General features: G+C 38.6%; 2 protein-coding genes across 4 annotated transcripts in view; one reads left to right on the top strand and one right to left on the bottom strand.

The window, feature by feature from the left end:
* Positions 1 to 93: 93 nt before the first annotated feature.
* On the top strand, positions 94 to 17,240 carry CCNK (cyclin K). The gene is given in 12 exon segments (XM_032690633.1): positions 94 to 213; positions 1,984 to 2,250; positions 3,253 to 3,334; positions 3,933 to 4,064; positions 4,864 to 4,969; positions 5,111 to 5,168; positions 7,075 to 7,244; positions 8,735 to 9,021; positions 13,065 to 13,098; positions 13,694 to 13,735; positions 13,738 to 13,767; positions 15,920 to 17,240. Coding segments are annotated over 11 exon segments (1,761 nt in total). The 5' UTR covers positions 94 to 213; positions 1,984 to 2,053; the 3' UTR covers positions 16,543 to 17,240.
* Positions 16,974 to 22,120, bottom strand: part of CCDC85C (coiled-coil domain containing 85C) — a 110,909-nt gene continuing 105,762 nt past the window's right edge. For 2 of the 3 annotated variants that reach the window (XM_032690636.1, XM_032690634.1), the window contains exon 6: positions 16,974 to 21,066. In XM_032690636.1, coding sequence (XP_032546527.1) covers positions 21,043 to 21,066 — 24 coding nt within the window. In that variant the 3' untranslated portion in view covers positions 16,974 to 21,042. The remainder of the gene's footprint in view (positions 21,067 to 22,120) is intronic. The other variant, XM_032690637.1, reaches the window with a different exon arrangement.

Below are 22,120 nucleotides of genomic sequence, written 5' to 3' on the forward strand. Positions count from 1 at the left end.
GTCGGGCGCCCGCCCGGGCTCGGTGGTCATTGGAGGGGACGAAATTGGGCGGGGGGTGGGGTCTCGTCCTCACGCGAGACGCCCTTCCGGCGCGATGACGCAGCGCGTAGCCTAGCCTGGCTCCCAAGATGGCGGCGCGCAGGGCGCGGAGGCCGCGCTGCCGCTGAGAGGTCCCGCGCTCCGGTGCCGTCCCCGCCGCTCCCCGTAGACCCTGTGAGTACGCGGGGCCCGCCCGGGCCGAGACCCGCCGCCGGCGGAACGGGGAGAGGGAGCGGGGACGACCGCGGTGGGGAGCGAGCGCCTCCGCGGGCACCGGCAGCGCCGTGTGCGGCAGGCGGGCGGATCTGGGAGGGGCTGAGCAGAGCTCGGGGCTGCAGGGGACGGTGCCGCGCTCGCGGTCGGCGGGGTCGTCCCAGGTAAGGTGGAAAAAAAGCCGCGATCGAGCTCCAGAGCTCCCCTCCGGATTAATGGAACGCGTAAATAGGCAAGGAAAAGCTTTCGTTGTTCTTCCCGGGCGGTGCGGGCTGGATTGGGACCTTGGAGGTGGTTCGTTTGGGATGTTTGCGGGGTGATGGTTTTCATTCATTCCCAGTTCTGTGATCGGAAATGCTTTCGGCGCTTATAGAAGCGGATCTTGTCGCTTCGGGCGCTTTCGTTGTTAGTTGTTTTTTAAGCTGTTTAGATGTTAGGAAGTGAAATAACTCGTAAAGAAGAACCGTAGCAGTAATAAAAAATAGCGCTTTTTCTAGTAAGTAGGATGAGAATGTGCGCTCGTGGCACGGCGCGCTTTTGTTGGTTCTGGAAAAAGTTTTTAGCAGCCGTTTCCTTTTTTTTTGGTGACAGTTTTCGTCTGTCTGTGACCGACACCACGCGTTGTGAAGGTCCTTCCGAAACCATCGTGGGGCAAAGACAGGTTCCTTTATTCTGGAAAAGAGAAAGTTTTTGAAGTTGAGCGAGGTGCTGATTGTCGGCATCGGGTTTTTTTTTTGGCCGTTCACGTGATCTCTCTTCCGTTTTCGGAAGAGAAACGTCTGGAAAAGCAACAACTTGATTTTAAGAGTTTGGGTTTTCCTGTGGCTGTTCAACACAGGGCGAATATATTGCATCATGTGTTAATCACTGTTTGTTATGCAAACCCTTGCAGGTGACTGCAGTAATTTGTACATAGTATCTGTAGTTTGTGGAATTGCGGTGAGAGTGGTTTTGTGCCTGACAAAAACAAAGGCAGCAGGTCTTCATTCTGTCTTTAAATTGAGGCGTGACTGAACATCGGTCATAATTCAGACACCAGAAAGCTACTGCAGAGCTTTGTGATCCGAGTGTTTGTACACAGAGTGCCGGCTGGCACACTCTTGGAGTGTAATCAACTGCCTTGTTTTGGGGCTGATTTTAAATGCCTCCTTACCCTGCGGACTTACACCAGTTGTCTTGATCTGGGTATCTGAAGGAACATTGGTTTTGTTACTTTTTTTCCTTCAAGTAAACACAAGTACAGATCACTTTACAAAGCTTTCTGCCCAGTGGTTGCTCCTCTTAGCACCAGGGATATCCGTGAGAGCAGGCAGGTATTTAAACTGACGACTCACCTCACCAATGGGTTTCGGGTTACCAATAGTGAGTAGATCCCCCCCAGATTTTCAAATCTTGCTGCTGTCATCACTGAATTGTTTTTTCCCTATTCTTATGGACAAAGTAGGTGGAAATTGTTCTACTAAGAAGTAGCAGATATTGTTTATTATGCATTCACGAAGTTTCTTTATTAAATAGAGAATAGCAAGGATAACTTATGGCTATTTCTTTGATTGTGTTTGCAGTATATGGGGAGGATAAGGGCAAGGTTATTTATTACTTGTCTTTGAGCACAGAAAAACTCCTTTCCAATGGGCAAGGATAAACGCTACTCCTCTTCACTCTTCTTTGAGTAAGGGGTGGGGGGGAAAGTCCTCTCCATTTTTAACAAAATCCTTTTGTCTTTTCTTGAAGGTTCTGAAGTGACTCTCTGGAGATTCCCTTTTTGAAAACTTAAAAAGCAAGGACAATTCTGTTTTAATAAATGAAGGAGAATAAAGAAAATTCCAGCCCTTCTGTAAACTTGGCAAACCTGGACCATACAAAGCCATGTTGGTACTGGGATAAGAAAGATTTGGCACATACTCCATCCCAGCTAGAAGGGCTTGATCCAGCTACTGAGGCTCGATACCGCAGGGAGGGGGCCAGATTCATATTCGATGTGGGAACACGTTTAGGGCTGTATCCTTTAAACTCACGTTGGTGTGAAATGTTTGTATGAATGATGGGTTTTCAGAATAAAATGTACAAGAAGTGTCACGTGCTCAGTTAGCTGTTCAACCATTTTTTAATCATTCATAAAAAATATTTTTGTGTTTGCCTGCCTTTTGATTGAATGTTTTCCTGCACAATTTTTATCCATTCCTTGGATAAACAAGGTTGCAACTGAACCATTTTGGCAACAGAGAAGTAAGATGATACAGACTTGCCAATTAAGGATAACCTTTGTCAGTTATGAAACTCAATGTCTTAGTATATTAATCTGTGTAACTTCTCAAATTTTGAATTTTGCACTCATTTTTCTATGGATTGTGCATCTGAGGCTTCCAACCTCTGCCTCCTCAGTCTTGGTTTATGGTGGCTGGTTTTTTGTTCGGTTGATTTGAGATTTACAACTTTGTACATGTTAGTAAGTCCTCCCAACTGTCCCACTCTCTCATAGACTGCCACTTAAATTTTCTGCTTCCTATATTTCTATGCTTCTTTTAATCTCCTTAGTTCTTTGTTTAATAAAATGTGGTGAAAATTAAATTTTACTCTTCTTAAAGAGAAGGTTTTATTTGCATTTGTAGTTGTGAATAGTTAGTACTTTCTTCCACACCAACACTTTAATGTGAAGTGATAATTGTTCTGTTCCTTCATGTACCTACTGCTGGTTTTGACCTTCTCTGGAGCAGGTACAGTGTAACACAAGGATGACCTTGTGTGGGTCCTTCTGTGGGATTTTGCACACCTCCAGTAAATGCTTTAGGTATCTACTGCATCTGGGCTGAATCAGTATTTACACAGCTTTAAGGGGTTTTGTGGCTTTTTTTTTCTAAAGCTCCTGTTTTACTTGCAGCATTTTCTAACTGGTCACTGAACAGCCAGTTACTTGAGGTAGTTGATAAAGCAGAATCCTTCATGTATGTTTGGTTTTAAATGTTTTATGTCCTGTTTAAAAGTCCTTATTCTGCACCACAGACATTATGATACTCTAGCAACTGGAATAATTTATTTCCATCGGTTTTATATGTTTCATTCCTTCAAACAGTTTCCAAGATATGTAAGTATTTAGAATATTGATGACTTAATTCAGTGATTGCACTAGGAATGGACTACTTGAAATTCTGATTAATCACTTGGGTACTACTGCTGTCCACCCTTCTGAATGACGGGAAATAAACATTTTGTCTTTTAATCATTACACCTTAAAATACACTGTTCTTGCTTGTTTACACATTTCTGTTTACACTTAGAAGAATATTGACATTGCAATTATGTCTTGCTGAGACTGTTCTTTGAGAACAGTAACAACTGTAGTGCCGGCACTTCTGTGTTGGCTGAAAGGAAAAAAAGAAGTGTAATACCATCTTAAAACTACTTGACAGACAATGCTGAACGAGGACAAATTGTGCTTTGGTTTTCTGACCTTGAAATGAAATTTTGTGAAATGGATAGTCCTCCAAAATCTGTATCTTTCCTTTGAGAAAGTAAAAGTTTAAATTATGGCTTTATTAAAATTAGAAATTAGTATGAGCATTTAGTCTTTCCTGGGAGACTTCTGCAGAATTGTTAATGGAAACTGACAGTGCTTTTACAATGCTCTACTATATTGCATATCTACATGTAGACAATTTTTTGAAAGCACTTTCATTTTTTAGGTGACAGGAGCCTGCTGTCTCTTCCTAGCGGGAAAGGTTGAAGAAACACCTAAGAAATGTAAAGATATAATTAAAACAGCTCGTAGCTTGCTAAATGATGTACAGTTTGGGCAGTTTGGTGATGACCCAAAGGTAAAAATGCTCATGTTGAAATGATTTCATCCTGTTCTTTAGAGCACTGGCTGATTTTCAGTTGTTCTAAATTAAATGAGATGTTCAGCATGCATTTATGTCTCTTCTGGGTGAAGTGATGGGTAGCTATGAAAGTAATTCTTCCTAATACAAGTAGCTTTGGGAGCTTACTGGAATAATTGTTTTTATAAAAAGTTTACATTTTATTTAATGTAAATTGTGATGTTATTTTGCAAATCAAAGGAAATTTGAGTAATGTCGGTCAGAGCAAGAAATGTCATCAAGACATAACACATATTTGACAATCTTAATGTGATTTTAGGAAGCAATTAATAGCAAATCTTAAATAAGAGAACTAGATCTCAAAAGTATTGAGAAGTTTCCTGTATAGGGTATTGACTTAGCAAAACTATGCTTCTCTCAAAATTTCCTTGTTATAAATAGCAGAAGTTGCTGAAACTCATGAGAGAAATGTGATGAGAGCTTACATTTTTATTGTGATTTTGTGTATTCGGCACTTCCGTGCTGTGTCTGATTCAGTTCATTCTGCTGTGGAGAAAAAGGAATTTTAAGCCCCACATCCCCTGTCCTCACTCAAATAAATGTGAAGAAAAGATTGGTTTAAAATAATATTTTAAGTTGGAGAGATTTCTGTTCTCCTTGGAGACAAACCCTAATCAAGCAAAAGCAGAGAAACGTCATTGTCTGGAGGTGCTGTGTAGTCATGCTCTACACTAGCTTAAAATATCTATGGGTAAAAGATGGAATAACACTGTGGTTACCTTGTAACATTCTCTAGGAAGAAGTGATGGTCCTTGAAAGAATCTTACTACAAACAATAAAGTTTGATTTGCAAGTGGAACATCCATACCAATTTCTTCTCAAGTATGCCAAACAACTCAAAGGTAAATTATTGCAAGCTGGGCAAGTAATGCCTGTTATTAATTTTCAGAACTTAATATACATTAACAGTACAAGAATATTCTATTTCGAACTATTTGTCCCTCCTGATTTTATTTCTTAATTTTTATCTGCTTGTTTTTCAGGAGACAAAAATAAAATTCAAAAACTGGTTCAAATGGCATGGACATTTGTCAATGACAGGTAAGATAGTCTAGGAAGCTTTTTGAAAGTGAAATAGTTACTGTTGCTAACTTTGTTGTGAGATTAGATATTTATTTGACAAAAGTTTCTTATTTGTTTTCTGCTTGTCACATGTTTTCCTTGTGTTCATCAGTTTTTCTTTCCATCATTACCATGATAGTTCCATTGACCACGGAATTCAGAATGAGTACAGAAGTAGACTATTAAGACCTTTGCAATTTTGTGGTAGTGATTTAATGCTGCATTAAAAAAAAAAAAAGTCAATGTTTGAAAGGGCCAAAGCAAATTGTAGATCTCCAGGATAGAAGCTGGTATCTTGCCCAGTCTGTGATATGTGGCACATTCTGAGAAAAAGAAGTCATTTCTCAATTCCACCATGTTGATCAATGAATTTTTAATGTGGTATTTTGGTAATAGTGAAGTAGCCATTAAATTCAGTAAGGAATACGGTTCTTAGCCCTAATTTACGATTTCTTGAATAATGAATTTGTAATACAAGGACTACAGCAATTAGCAGGAGTGTGTATAGAAGCACTTCTCATGTGTAGTGTCCTATTAAAAAAAACCCAACCAAAACGACTCGACACACTTTAGTCTTGTTAAGAAGGAATCCACAGAGCTGGGCAAGTTAATTCACTGAGAATACTTAAATGTATTTTTTCATTTCCATAGCAAACTCTTAAGAAAATGTGTAAAGTGGCCTGACTGCTCAGAAATGGTAAATACATGGCTTTCAGTCATGCCTACAGCAGTAGAACGTCACGAAAAAGAGGTGTATTTCTATTCATGTGCCTGATTTGAATTAGCCTTGTATAGGTTCACATTCTGTAAATATCACCTAAACTCTCCAAATTAATTTGAGGAAAATTAATGTGTATCTCAAGAGATGTTTACTTCAGCTGCTGTCAGTCTTGCAGGTGATGATCTTACAGGTGGAACAAAATTATGGCATGACTGTCACTGCTAAGTTTGTCAGGGAAAACTGCTGTAGTGTATCCATCAAAATTTTGGCCCTATTGTACTTGGAATTAGATAGTGTTTAATAATTTTTAAAAATGAATAATTAAAGAAAATGCACTTCAGAAAAACACTTGTATGGAGTTGGAGGGATCATTCCAAATAATGCCTGATACTTACCTCTGTTCTGAAGAGGCTGTGTTGTGCTTACTTAATAAGCACCTTGTTAGAAGTTTACTTGTTTTCTAGGATCCTGGGGCTTTGATTATGACAGAAATTTATTGAGTTAATACGAATAATACTAATAATATCAGTTATTTTATCATTAGCTTTAACAAAAGCTATTCAAGAGATAACCTTTACAGCTTGATCTAGAACTCGCATTGCCCTTACAAGTTGCTTTACAAGTTCATGTTGGCTGTTCTGTGGGTTTGGGGTTTTTTTTTTAGTACTCGTTTACAATTTATTGACAAACATTTGGAAACTAAAATCCAGTGTAGGTAGCATTCCTTTACCAGTGCAATGCAGTGACAGCACACAGTTATGTAGCAATGAACATGAACACTGTATTTAATGAACACTACAGGTGAGACTGTAGCTGCCCATACTTGAAATATAATGCTGTCTTTTCCCTCTTTTTCCATATAGTGTTATGTTTTGTGGTTTTAAACCCCAAACTTGATGTTCTTATGTGTTGTATTGCTTCTGTAGACTGATTCCTTCTCTATTATTTGTGTAAAATTACCTTGTTTCATGATAGTGGTAGCACAGAAACAGTTTAGTTTTGTAAACTCTTCTGTTTAATAAGGCTCTCAATGCCTAAGATGTTAAAAGTGTGCTGGGGATTTTATACACTGTTTGTTATAGCTGTTGTACATTAAAGTGTTGTACTTTGACATTTGGGTAATCTTCAGGGTTGTGTTTTGTTTTGGTTTATTTTATATTCTAGTCTGTGCACTACCCTGTCCCTGCAGTGGGAGCCTGAGATCATAGCTGTTGCAGTTATGTACTTAGCAGGACGTTTGTGTAAGTTTGAAATACAAGAATGGACATCAAAACCAATGTACAGACGATGGTGGGAGCAATTTGTCCAAGATGTTCCTGTTGATGTTTTGGAAGGTATGAAAACCGTTTACCACAAACAGAGGTAAACTGTGTGACCTAGGTCATAATTAAATGCAACTTGCTTTTTATCTAGGTTTTAGTCTAAATAATTATGTGTGGAGTATGTAACTCAGGTAGTACGTGCTATACCTTAACCAGGTTTTAAATTGAACTTACTAGACTGGCTTAATCTAGAAGCATACTTACTCATCATGATTAGTCTTCTGGTTAATATTTGCTTTACAACTTGGTTAGTTTATAAATCGTCATGGTATGTTTTCAATTTTTTAATGATTCTCTTCTCCCCATTTTAAATGTGGCTCTACAAACACTGGAACTAATGGAGCCTGGTTTCCAGTGGTTTTCTCATTGATAATTGACCTCTGACTGAATTATGCTAGGTTAGGGGTTTTTTTGTGGCATACCATAACTGAGGAACAGATTATGGGGGATGAATTCAGATAGAGGATGAGTTATGGATCTTTTTTATCAATACAACTCTCTTAAACTTGTCCTCTTGAGGGAGAGAACCCCAGGAAGTTCATAAAATAAAGCAAGACCTTTCTTGACTCTGTTTAGGAAATTGTGGTGATGTGGCCACTCGTTTGTCTTCATTAAAGTTTTTACTGACTTAGAAGTGTCATGCTTTAGTACCATGAAGTGCTTTAGAAATATTCTTTAAAAATTTATGGTTGTCACAATCTGGAATTGCATTCTAGGAAATTAGAACACTATGTGTTACTGTTCAGGTGCTTTAGCCTTTGTTGCTCTTAGAACTTAGGCGAATACCTTACAGTTTTGATTTCTTAAATGGTTACTTGCCTTGGCTTTATTGCAGCTTTTTTTCAAAGTTCCTTCACTTTCAGATAGAACCTCCTCTGTATCCATGTCAAAGAGGGTTGTAGAATGAGAATTTCTGCAGTTTCTGCTATAGCAATAGTGAATGCTTATGGAAAGAGCTCATTTGGCTTTTTTTAGGAAGATTTTCTTTTCTTAAGTGCTGTTATTACACCTGGTTATCAGTTGGATCTACATGTTTTCTTGCAGACCTTTAGGTCCTAACGTGTTGGAAGAAGATGTTTGGTCCTTAGCTTCCTGAAACTTTTTTGGCTGGCCTAACTAGATGTGTATCTTTTAGCATATAATCGTTTTTCACTCCCTTTCTTGCTGTATTGCAATATTGTTAACATGGTTAACTGGCTCTCCAGGCACACGATAATGATATACAATGTATTAATACCAAGACACTGTGTTTTTCTGAAAGGTGTGCATATACATCTACATATTGTTCAGCATAGGCAGAAGAAACTCAGAAATGCAAGTATAAATTGAAAATTAGTCTGTTTAAAAAAAGTCAAATCTTTGTTCACTGTAACACAGATTTGCAATGAATTTTTCCAGAGCTGATGTCCAGTAAAAAGCATAGTTGATAATTGTGTGTTAAATGTACACTTGTACATTAAAATGGTATAATACTTTGGATTTCTTTTTTCATTATTATTAAGATATCTGTCATCAGATCCTGGACCTATACTCACAAGGAAAACAGCAAATGCCTCATCATACTCCTCACCAGTTGCAGCAGCCACCATCTCTTCAATCTACACCCCAGGCACCTACAGTACAGCAGTCCCAGCAGTCCCAGAGTTCAGAGCAATCACAGACTCAGCAGCAAAAAGAGTCGCAACAGTCAGCACAGCAACAGCAGCAGCAGCAGCAGCAAACACAAGCGCAGCAATCTAAAAAACCCTCTCCCCAGTCAAGTCCTCCTAGACAGACTAAAAGACCAGCAGTAAGTTGAACTTTAACTTTCAATTTATTTTCAGGCTGATCTGATGCCCACTTGATTTGAAGGCCACAGCGTGCAGCAGACTTGTGTTTGCTTTAAGAATGAGCCTGGTAATTCATTTTATATGGTAGATTTCATTGGTTATATAGCAAGTATGTTAATGCAGAACAGCCTTTACAGTTTTGGCATATCACATTCTTATTCCACTTGAGGCAAAACCAGTGGAGAAATAGCATGAGCTGTTAAGGTTCTCAGTGTTTGTGGTTCTGTGCTATCAAACTTTCCTGTTTTCTCTATTAAGAAGACATGGTTTAGGGAAGGTTTCTTGTGCTACACCTGAATGTAGAGATGTGCATAATGATGATGAAGACGTTGACTCTTTGATTGCAAATTTTAAGAGAACAGCGGCCTCTAAAATAAAAGTGTGTCAAAATTCCTAAAAACAGACTTTCAAAATAATCTAATAACAGTAGAAGCCTAAATATTCATCATACTTTAAAGTCTCACTTTTTCCGTACTATCACTTCATAATAAGTGGTCCATTAGCAGTTGGATAGTATCACAAGTACTCTGAGAGCTTTTCCAGAGTCATCAAGTTCAAATTAACCTTTCAAACTTTAATCTACACTTTTTGGGATTATTTTTTATTCACTTTAAAGTTATCCCAAGAAAGGGCGAAAGTGTTACCCAAATCTTCTTGCATGTACTTAGCAAGAGGAGTGCTTTCTGAAGTAAAATCTTTGGAACAAGTCTATGTAGGAAGTACATTTTGTACAGCTTTTATAGCTTTTGCTCTAACTTGTAATTAATGTGGGCCCGAACTAGAGAACAGACATTGGGGGGAAAAAAATCAAACCAACCTAAAACCAAATAAACCAAAGACCATGAGGAAGCAGCAAATGCTCGAATGAAATGGATTTGGAAGGGTGCAGCATCTTCAGGATAGCAGCCTCCCAAAAAAGACAAAACCAAAACTCTGTAAAATGTTGATCTTGTAATTGCAAAATATAGCCTACTACAGGAAAACACCTGCACTGAAATTTTTAGTTGTTTCACTGAACTTTAGCACTGTGCAGGATAGAAAGCTGATAACATGTTAATCAGCTTGAAAATTGTGAGAGCTCTTCATAGGTATTGTGTATTTCTTTTCTTGGTTTTGTGCCATCAGCACAAATTCTGTTTGCGTTGTCAGACCTCTAGGGCAGGGAACTCTCTTGGCACATCAGAAACTAGCAATAACAATTTGGTTTTTTTGATGTGCATCCATTGGATGTTGTTATGAATGCTTGTTCATTCACATAAGGGCCTTTACAGTACTACTGATTTTGCCCCATCACATGTTCTAATGAACTACCTCATGGGAAAAAGTGATGGCTTTTGCATGAATACTATCTGTTGTTCTTTAGCAACCACCTCTGGTCAAGCCATCAGAGAAACTTACCTTTTCTTGAAATTAGTTTGAGGTCTATCACCTAATAATTAAGGAAGTAAATAGCACAGATAAAAAGTTAAATCCTAGTACACTGTAGTCATCCACAACAAATAAAAAGCAAAGGGGGAGTCAACAGGAGTTTTGTAGGAATACAGCACAAACAGCACGAATTGGAGAAAAGCAAATGTGGTGATCTGAAATTGTTCTTTTTCCAGAAAGCAGTTGGGAGAACAAGATGTGTGGTGTTTGAAAGATTTACTTGGTGCTTCTAAAATGTTCTTCAGTTAGATGTACCATAAACTTTTCAGTTAGATGTACCAAAATCTTTGCCTCCTTCTGTAAATGCTTTGCATGACATCTTTGGTTTGTGCAGAACAGAAATACACTTTGTTTCTGGAGGCCAGATTTTCAATTTACATGAACTCTTATAACTCTGTTACCTTCTGCTGAGTCAAGATACTTTCAAGCAGCTGAGGCATTGGCCCATGACTTACAGACCCACACCAGATGTCTAAAGCATCTGTACATCCTCTGCATCTCTAGTGGTGAAGAGTGCTCAAATTTTCAGTTGATCTCACTAAAAATAGTTGATAATTGTTGATAATATTATAAATCATTAGATGTAAATAGTTAATTTAGTTGGATTAAACTAGAAATTGTTAGTGGGAACAATTTTAATGCACTAGAAATAGCAGTGAAAGAACAGCTCCATTGTGGTTTGAATTGAGGTGAAAGTATTAAATATCCATCAGAATGCTAATAAATAAGGTTGATTATTATTATTTATTATGACCCTGGGATGTCCTGGCTGGGTAAATACAAACTACAATACAGTAGAAGGACCAAATAAATGCTCATCTCTATTTTAGCAGCTGCCATTAGAGGTGATTTAAATGTTTATAGATTTTGTTTTTGTTGCTGCTTGATTCTTTTTTTTTTTCTTTCTTTTTTCTTTAGCATAAATACAGTTTAAACTGATGTTTGCTTTTCTGTCACAGGAGTTATTTGGCTTCAGTTGCTTCTTGTTCCATTCTAATGGTGTACCTCAATTATGTTATTTTTTGAACACTGTTCCATGTTAACAAATGCACAGTAATTTAATTTCTTATCACCTGATCAACTGATTTCACAGAATGACTGATTTTTGGAAAAGGTCCAATCAGTAGTGGAGATTTGCTTCTGTTTGAAAGTGCAGGAAGAGCTGATGTTTGTGTGCAGTTTTACAGGCAAGGAATTAGTTTACTGCTAGAAAGTCAAGAAAAGACCACCCAAGTAAGATGAAGGCAGCAGATGAGTTTGTGAGAGTCACCAAGAAAAAAGTATGTGTGTTTGAAATAGAAAGATAAAGATTGTCCTTAAAAAGCTGGAAAGCAGCTGGAAGGTGTCTGGAAAATTGAAATGACTATCAAAGGAATATAAGAAAGAGGTTGCTTCAAGCAGGCAAAAATGGGACAGCAAAAATTTTGAGAATCCTATCAGAATTAAGGAAAATTTGTTGTTTAAGTTGAATTGAAATGTATGTCCATTCTTGCTGTGGAAAGTGAAGGCAACAGAGCAACAGTTTGTGAAGGTAAAGCTACTAGAGGTAAATAGTCCCTTGAAAAATCCTTTTCATTGAAAAGACGAAGAAGCTGTGTACCATGCCCCTCTGACCTTTATCATTAATTTTAAATACATTTGTACTTAAAATTTCAGTTAAGTTTTCTGCTTTTCTCTGAGACCATTAAGTCATCATCTCAGTGGGACTGTGTAATCTGGAAGATTTTTCTTACTCCATTATCTGAGATTCTTTAAAAAAACTACAATACACCAACAACCAAACAAACAAGGAAAAAACCCAACCGAAAACTTGTGATTGGAAAGATGATGTGAGATTTTGTGGGTTTTGCTCAGAGTGCATACTTTTTTTTTTGCAGGCATAACATTTGGTTTTTATACAATGCTTTCCATCTGAAGGCTTCTGAAATGTTCTATGCTGTGCAACACTTTCACTGCCCTCCTGTCTTGGTAAATAAAGCATAAAGGCCTGAAGTGATTTTGGCAAAGGTTGAGTGACAGGTCAAAGCAGAACCTGGAATAGAGGCCAGGTCTCTTGTTTTCAGCTCAGTGAGCAGCGTACCAGACCATGACAGATGTGCAGTGGATGATAAGTACATTAAATGAGATGCAATACTCCACAGTGAGAACAACAGAAAATGCTGTCTCTAAAATACCTGCTATTTTTCCAGTCTTCTCATTCTGCCAGTTGAGCTGGGCTTTGCCAATGTGATTTGACTTTATTCAGTGTTTATCTTGCATCTGTCTAAAGACACCATAGAATCATTTAGGTCGGAAAAGAGCTTTAGGCCATTGACTCTAACTGTTAATGCTGCACTGTCAAGTCCACCACCAAACCATTTCCCCAAGTGCCACATCTACATGTCTTTAATACCTTCAGGGATGGTGACTCAACCACAATATCTGACCACCCTTTCCATGATGAAATTTTGCCTAATATCCAATCTAAACCACTCTTGGAACAACTTGTTCTGTTTCCTCTTGTCCTGTTTACCTGGGAGAAGAGACTGATTGTAATGGTCTTATTTTAATCTTTTTGTTTTCCCTCTCCAAACAGGCTGTATCTCCAAAAGAAGAAACAAAGACAGCAGGTAAATATTAGTATTCTATTCATATTGCTTCCATTTTGCTGTTTAAACTAGAATAAGTAATTTGCTGACATGCACTTTGTTTGCTTACAGGCTTGGCAATTCTAAACTATTTTGATCCTGATAATGCATCTTTAAATATAATACTTTAAACATATTTTTCAGAAGTTCCTAGCTGCAGAACTTGAAATAATTGAGTATAACTGTGCCCCAAGGGTCTCATAATACAGTCTTAATTCAGTCATCTTCTGAGATCTGTTTCAACTATTTACAGGTTAAAGTTTTGGGCTAGAAAACATGTACTTGCTCATCTTCAGTTACCTACTGGTATTGGGACAGTTTGTTTCTAGTTAAAGTCATTTGAACTTGTGGGCATGGGTTCTTTTGGAAGACTTGTATGGGATACTTGATGCCACTTTATTTATACAAAGATGTTGATTTTAGTTTTCTCTATTAAACATACCTAGTATATAGGATTTCCACTGTACTTCTGTATAGTGTAATATGATGTGATAATCATTAGTGTAAGACCAGAGTTGGAATTTGGAAAATATTGCAGAGCAATAACCAATTAGGAACTGACAAATGTTTTTTTTAGAACCACCGCCACCATCTAAAATTTCTAAAATTGAAACTTCACATCACCAATACCTCCTGCACATCCCCCTCCAGGTAAGCTTTTATTTTCTTCAACACATTTACTCTTGTTGTTAATTGCCTTGCTTTTCATCCAGGTCATGGTAGGTATCAGTGTGGGGGCAGGGGATTGTTGCCTTGATTAATCAGCTTGGCAAGTTAAAATGTAAGTTCAATAAGCTCTAGAGGGAATTTCATGTTACTAGTACAGGCTTTTCCAGACAGAAGTAAAAAACTTATGATGGAAACAAGACTATACTGGGTGGACAAGGGCAAAACCAAAGCTGCAACTCTTAAAGGCCTAGGAGACTGAAACTAATTGTCAATAGCAGGCAAAAAGGGACTCAAAAGGAAGGCAGATGCCATATTACATTACTAGATGGGCTTCCAGCTGTCCTGTAGAAGTCCTCCGTGCATCTGTATTCCTATACATCTGTAGTATAGGAATTCTGCAGGTGTGTCACTTCTAAATACAAGGGATACGTTCTTTGCTGCACATCAGAAGGATGACTTTTATCTGCCAGAGAACGGTAACACTGCACACATGCCTTATGTTTGCAAAATAAACTGTACTGTTATAAAAATGTGCTTCCAGCGCCTTGATGCATTAGCTGTCCTTCCAGTGACCCTTAAATATGACATAAATATTTTACAGACCACGGTCCATAATGTAACTGTAAGATGACAGCTCAGAACAGGAAAGTACAAGAGAGAAAAAGCAGTGCTCTGAATTACAGTAGGACATTTTTCCCAGTTGTTAAAATCTAATGAAGAATGAAGGGTTTTTCTAAATACCATGTTCATTATTCCTTCAGTTGTTAAATCTTGAATGCACATCTTGCATCCAGAATGGTTCTGAAAATAAGCAAATGGGGAAATTACTGCCTGCTATAATTTAGGAGCTAGAAGTCATTGAAATCATAGGTACCACATCCAACATACACACCTTGCTTGGTTAATTACGTGGCTGTCCTAGGGGATGACTTTGCTGTTAAAATTATCACTGTTTAGATAAGGTAAATCCTATGTAGGCCTTGTTCCTTGTTACCTAAAATTTTCTTCTTTGAATTTGTTTCTACAAAAATATGATGTTATGAGCATTGAAACATTTTCAGGAATAGTCTTTAAAGGGAAACTGTTGAAAAATCAGGTGAAAACCAAGATGCATATTGACCAAAATTAACACAAGTACTAGGAGATGGCTTTATCTCAATTTTGTTTCACACTGACAGTTTAGTATGCCACCAGAAACGACTGCCCTATACTGCTTCTAAATAACTTTTCTTATTGAACAATGTTTTAGATGCTTATATATATGAGCAAGATGGATGTCAAGATGCCCCAAAATCTTTTTTGTTGGCCATTTTAATACTGCCTCTCTGACATACAGAGAGGTTGCTATTCGGTCAGTCATCCTAGGGGTATTATTTACTTTATAGAGTCTGCCTTAAGAGGGAGGAAAAAAAAAATTCTTATTTAAAGAGAAGACAGCTTAAAACATGTCCTTTCCAGAAGTGGGCCAAGTATAATTCTTTAAAATGCTGACCTTTTTATGAACTTCTTCAGAGTGTCAGGTGCTGAGTCCCTGAAACTTATCAGTGGAACAAAGCTGATAAGATTTTATGTCTTCTTCTTACTTACCCTCCGGTTTTCTTTGTCTTTCTTTTGGTAAACAGGTGTAGAACTGAGTGTTAAAGACTTGAGACTTTGGTCTGTGTTCTCAAATAATGTTTCCCAATATGGGAGGCAGGTGACGTGCAGAGGGTAATCCCAGGACGCCATCCTGGACTATCAAAGAGGTAGAAAGGAGGCCTAGACTAAAGAGATGGAAGCACTGATCAAAAGGTTTTTGGTACCTTGGATCCATGACTTTTTAAATCCACTAGTTGTGATTCGTCCATCCAGTCTGCTAATTTGCTGATTGTACAACAATATGTTAATTACAAAAAAATAGTAATAGGAAAGGAAGCTGAATTTAACTGTTAGAATGGGAAAAGCTGACCTCAAAGCTTTGTTAGGCAGCTTAGTTGTTTTTTCAGTGACCTAAGAAGGTCTGACGGATACCATGTGGCATTCAGAGACATAGAGAATTGAGTTCTCTTTGCTATGTTAACTGGAAGAAAAATACAAAGTATTGAGAAGCTGTTTATTGCCACTTCAAAAAAATAAATGAAATTTTCTTTTCCAGAGCGCAAGCCTCCTTTGACAACTGCAGTTTCAATGGGAGAACCAGAGCAATCTACTACTGTGGACTCAGTAGATATGCCAAAGGTCCAGATTCCTCCCCCTGCTCATCCTGCCCCAGTACATCAACCTCCACCTCTGCCACATCGTCCCCCACCCCCACCCCCTACCAGTTATATTACAGGGATGTCTACTACAAATTCTTACATGTCAGGGGAGGGTTATCAAAGTCTTCAGTCAATGATGAAAACAGAAGGACCAACATACGGAGCTTTGCCACCGGCCTATGGACCACCAACTCATCTACCATATCATCCTCATGTCTATCCTCCCAACCCTCCACCACCAGTTCCACCTCCTCCCCCCCGCTTCTTCCCCCCACCCAATATTCCACCTCCTACTCCTGGATATCCTCCTCCACCTACATACAATCCTAATTTCCCACCTCCAAGACTGCCTCCAACTCATGCAGTACCACCTCATCCACCTCCAGGGCTGGGAATGCCACCAGCTAGTTACCCCCCGCCTACTGTTCCCCCAGGTGGACAGCCACCTGTCCCACCTCCAATTCCACCACCTGGTATGCCACCTGTAGCAGGACTGGGACGTGCTACATGGATGAGATAGCATGAGGTAATTTGCACGATACCTTTATATTGACTAGGCAGGAGTAGCTAGCCAAAACCTACATTGTAAAGATGAAGAGTGAGGGTATCTGTATAATTTAGATGAAGAAATGAGAGTAAATGAAAATTTAGCTGATCTGTTTGCAGTATTGTTTATGGTGAGTTATATAGGCTTTTAGATTTTAATCAGCTTTGCAGTATCTATTCTAACTTTATACATTTGACTTAAGTTTAAATTGTCTTGACTTATTCCAGCACTGGATTACTTTGTACTAGCAAAACCAGCCATATTGGCTCAATTATATCAGTAAGAAGAAAATTTCCTTCTAGAAATCAGTGCCTATTTTTGAGTATCAAAATAGCCAGATACCATGATATGTGATCTATAATAAGAAACTTCATTTTAGTAATAATTAAAAGAACATGATGTCAAGCATGAAAGCTGCTTTATTTAAGGGAGATTCTGAATGCTAGCTGACTGGAATAATTTTGAGGTGTTTGCCTTGCTGATAGTTTTGGTTTGGAATGTACTGGTATCTTAAAATATTGTATGTTTACACCTATTTGCAAATTCCTGTACATAATATATATATTTTCTAAGTGTTGAAGTCTGAATGTAACAGCCTACTGTGATGTACATCAAGTTATAAATGGGACTACTTTGTTCACTCTACCCAAATAAAATTGGTTCTGAATTTAGTGGATTTCCAGATTCTTCATATTAGTCAGAATTCACAACTGTGGTACTACTGCAAGATATTTCAGCAGTGGTCTCCCAATCTTATTCATCAGTTTATTTAAAAAGAATGTATTTTATTTTATTCAGCTAGAAGTATACACTATCACAATCAATTTCTTACTTCATTTTACTAAAATATTTCAAATGAATGTTTTTACACACATTATCAAAAAATCTGTACTATTACTTCCCTCCCCAAAAAGCCAGAGTGGTTCAATAATAGGTAAAAACGCGTGCTAAGGTCTAAAGAATTTTGCTATATACACAACAGCAGGTGCTAAACTTTCCAGTTCATTGTAATTCATATACAGAAAATATAGCAGGGCTGTAGATCACAGGTTTAACAGAAATCAAACTTTAAACTGATTTCTAAAGCAGCACAAATAGACTTTCCCCACATTATGAAAAATATACAATTTTATCACTTTACAGTCATGCACTTTGAAAAAGATCAGTAGTACTCTTCCCCCACAGTTTCTAGAAAGATAAAAGGTCACTTTAACACTGATTTCTTTTAATATCTAATATTTGGATAAAAATGTGCCATTCTCAAACAAGGTTGTGCTCGGCAGTCTTATCAAGGTGCGAAGAGCCAACTGAAGCTGGTTACACTGCAGCATTTCAGGAACTGTTAGGAAAATGCTGCTTACTTCAGTCACTCCAACAAAAGTCAAGGATGTGATTTTACTTTCCTTAAGCAAGCAAAGTCCTTTTGTAAACAGTGGATGCTTTCTTTGCCAGAGGATTGCAGAACCCAGGGCTTCAATCTTGAGGAAATTCTCTTGGGCTATCGCGCCAAATATATCAATTTAATGGCCGCTATATTTCAAGGGATGCTCTCCTCCAACTTAATGTACAAAGCTCCTCAGGTAGTTTTCACTGGAGACTTAGCACATAGGTTAGTGATTTAAATATGCATATAAAATACCTTTTAAACAGCTGAAAATTCAGCACCCAAGTCATCCCGTAAAGTCATTGATCATCATTTTACCCCAGGAAGACACTTAATAGCTCAAATAGAGCTAAGTATGATGAGTAGCAAGCCTAAAAACCTCCGAACAGTAACACCCCAAGGTACAGCACTGTTGTGTTCTTCTGCAAATTCAGTGATGCACATCTTACATTGAAGATGATGCTGCCAACAGAATCTTAAAAAAATCAATGGGCAGTACCCTAAGATAAAGGTTGTTCAGATGAAATTGTGGCTACCCTGTAAACTGGCTCTTCAGGATTACTGAATTGACCTCATCGCAGCACCTGTTTCCCTTGTAGGTGAGATCTGCGGGTAGAACACAAAAGCTTGCTGAAGTCATTGAATAGACCTTTGCGAGAAATTTGATAGCAGGAAATATTTGAATTGGAATTACTTAGCTGGTGAGACCACTAGTCTGATTAATGTAGCTCTTCTTGTTGAGAGGACCTGCTAGCCAATATACGCCTTAAACAGCAGCATGTCATCAACACAGTAACTCTCTTCAAGTGCTGGCAACATTTGCGTTGCTTTAGTTACAATTCACTGACATAAGATAACCTTGTTCCAAATATACTTAAATTCTCTGCTTAATCCAGTGATTGATGCACCAAAATTAAATGGGCTTTTAAGCAGATAGATAAAGTAACCCTGTTTGACATTAGATGCTAAGAAAGAATGATGCTTGCTTTGCATCACCTTTACTGGTATGGAATCTCAAGGTACAAATCGTACAGCAGGAAGACAAGTAATTGTCAATGGTGTCTAGAAACTGGAGGTCACAAACAGAAAGCGAAGATGGGGAATCCAGAATCCTCTAAAGTTCCTGTGCCTTAAGGACACAGTCAGACTCTAGAATAGATTTTTCCAGACTCCATGGATGTAAAGACTATTAGACTGAGGAGCTAGCTCGCTCAGTGTTCACTGACTGAGCAATAGTAAGAAACAATCTACTGGTGGTGTGTGAGTGAGAATATGCACTGAGTTTCTGGGGTGGTTCTTGGTTGTTTTAAATAACCTACTCGGACTGTTACATTTTTATTTCTGCAATGAGTAATGATGTGGTTCTTACTCTTAGGGTTACTGTGTATTTCGCTTGTATCCTTCTCTATTTTTTACTGGTTACAGGTTTCGGCTCTGACACTGCAAATTCTTCACCCAGGCAGCTAGTTTATTGTACCACCATGGGACCAATTTACTTTCATAAGTTGCAGATGGCTCCTTGGTATTGTATCGGTGCTCCTGTTTAACAATACCACAAGTCAAGAACTCAACTGGTAGAACAAATAATTTAAAAGGAAGAACCTGTCCAGCGAATTCAGCTGTCTGTAGCTGTGACTGATTCTTACAGAGAATAAAAGGAAAGGAATGGTGTTGAGGTCATACATCTTCAAAATAATCACTAAAATCAATGCAAACTTTTGAAGAGGGGGCTTTGATCTTTCACCATGCCTGTCTTTAAAAATTATGTTACAGAAATGAGTTCTAATACGAAGCCCCGCTTCCTTGGACTATTGGGAAAGAACATCTAATGAAATACAGGGACAGCTGCTGTGACAACTTGGAAAAGGAGGGATGTCAATTCTTACAACTACATAGGCAGCTACTCCACAACAGCAAAATATAAGTTCCATTGTTTTATACACAACTATTTGAAGAAGGAAAAACTCACTTGTTTTGGTTCATTCACAAAAATAAAGCTTGAATGGCAGGAAGCAGTCTCACCTGACAGCCCGTGTTTATGGAGTTTTTATTCAGCTCTGCAAGGTTGTTGTTTGGTTACCTTACACAGGAACCAGTATAGGTGAGGTATCCAGCAAGAACATTAAAAACCCCACTCAAATCTTCCTTATGTGAAAGATGAGCTGCTCTTGAAGATCCTGTGAAAGCCATAAGCACTGCTAGGATGGCAGTTTCTGCTGAATTACTTTGTAGTGAAAGCTTTACAGGAAAAGTGTTGCCATATTTGTAGGGAATACTGGTGTGTGGCTAAATGACTCATTCACATTACAACTGCAGAAATCTTGTGTCATTTGTCATGAAAAATAGTTCATTACAGGTGATACAGAGTCTCAAGCCTTTCTGTATGCTTGTGTGATGAGCACCACCATACAAAGTATGGTGGTACAAGTGTTTTTAGCTTGCCACTCAATGTTTTACACAGAGCCTTGTGAAACAGTTGCATGTCATTCTTCAAAAGAAGGACCTCCAAAAAAAGTGTTAGCAGCTCATTGAACTTGGCAGGCAGTAAGCCAATGAATTTGACTTGCTTTTCCTTGGCAAGTGCATGCCTGGAGCCACTAACCCAGATATGAATCACTGACAAGTGGGTGGACAGGAGCAGTACAAACGGTGACTTCTCCACAGGTCAAGGGTTCTTCTTGTTCCTCTTAGAAATTCTCTGGAGTTAGTTAATTCTACAAATAGACATTACAACAAAGCAGATTTGGACTACAATACAAATGATGCAAGTCTGGCATTATTGGATGGTTACCCATTGAACAGTAGTTCCAGAGCACCACAGCCTGGAAATCAGGCCTTTAGCTGCCATATTTACACTATTGTTACAAAAAAAAGCTGGGAAAAAAAAAAAAAAAAAGAAGAAAAAGGAAACCCTGAAAAAAACTCAACCCCAAATCCTAAAGAACAGGCAGCAAGAAACACTGAGCTCTGCCTCTTTAGTCTTCACAGAATCCCTCACTTCCAGTCACCAGGATGGTGTTCCTACAAGGGGACCCTTGAACTGGTTTCCTGACAGATGTTGCCTGATGGAGGGTTTGGAGCTCGCAGCATCACCCAGCTTTCGCCAGGACAACCTGTAAGAAAAAATAAGTCATGAGGGAGAGAAAGACAGGATTAAAAAAAAAACAAACATCAAAGGCTCTGAGGAATTGCAGTATTTTTTTAATTGCAATTGAAGTCAAAACCAGCCCTTTCCTGGATCTGGGCTGCAATTCTCAGCAGGGACACTGGATGGCATCTGTGCACCACTTTCCAAGAAAGAAACCATTGATGCATTTTTCTAATTAGTCCCTCTTGAATTAGAACCGTTTTTGCCTGGGGTAATAGTATAAACAAATACACTAGATTCAGAAGTTAAGTTCAATGGAAGGTCAACCTGCCATGCTCACAGAAAAGATGCTACCATGAACAGAAAGATAATGAAAAGATAATGATTAAAATTATATACACATGACTTTCTAAAAACATACATTTTATCCCTCTAGGGCCACTGGGGTAAGGGAGACTATTAAAAAAAAAAAAACAAACTGCAAAACACTGCCTGAATCTACATAAATGAATATTTAAAGAAAAAACAGCTGATGAGAGACAAATAGAAACGAGTTCAATTCTGGAGGATGAAGTTATGGTATTTTACTTTTCCCTAGCATAGCTATAAGGGACTGTGGCATCAATATCCTAAAAAGCAGGCTTCATTTACTCTGGTCTTGGCTCTGCTTATAGGGATCCAGCAACCAAGTGAAGTGCCTCCGCCCCTTGCCAAGGATGCTCGGAGTGATTTAGCTCGCAAGATGCACTTGTGTTCTTCTACCCTCCTTTTAGGATTGAGGTGTATTTCAGAATTTAAAACAGAGCATTAGGCTCCTCTCAACTGCTGGGAGGCACTAAATGATGCCACTTGGGCTGACCTCCAGCGTGGGCTTTAAAAAAAGAAGGCTCATAAGCATCATCCTCCCTTCTGTGGGCAGTCAAACAGCACATCCCCAACTGCAGGCACCGTGCAGCCTCGGGCTGTGCTCTAGCAGAAATCCCAAACTCTTTGTTCAAAGGCCAGAGCGTGGCCAAGGTGCTTTGAGGCTGGAGGCAATACCACGACAGCAGACACCCAGCAGGCACCTCAGAGCAGTG

Source organism: Chiroxiphia lanceolata, chromosome 6 (genome assembly GCF_009829145.1).
Source record: "Chiroxiphia lanceolata isolate bChiLan1 chromosome 6, bChiLan1.pri, whole genome shotgun sequence".
NCBI classification, from domain to species: Eukaryota; Metazoa; Chordata; class Aves; order Passeriformes; family Pipridae; genus Chiroxiphia; species Chiroxiphia lanceolata.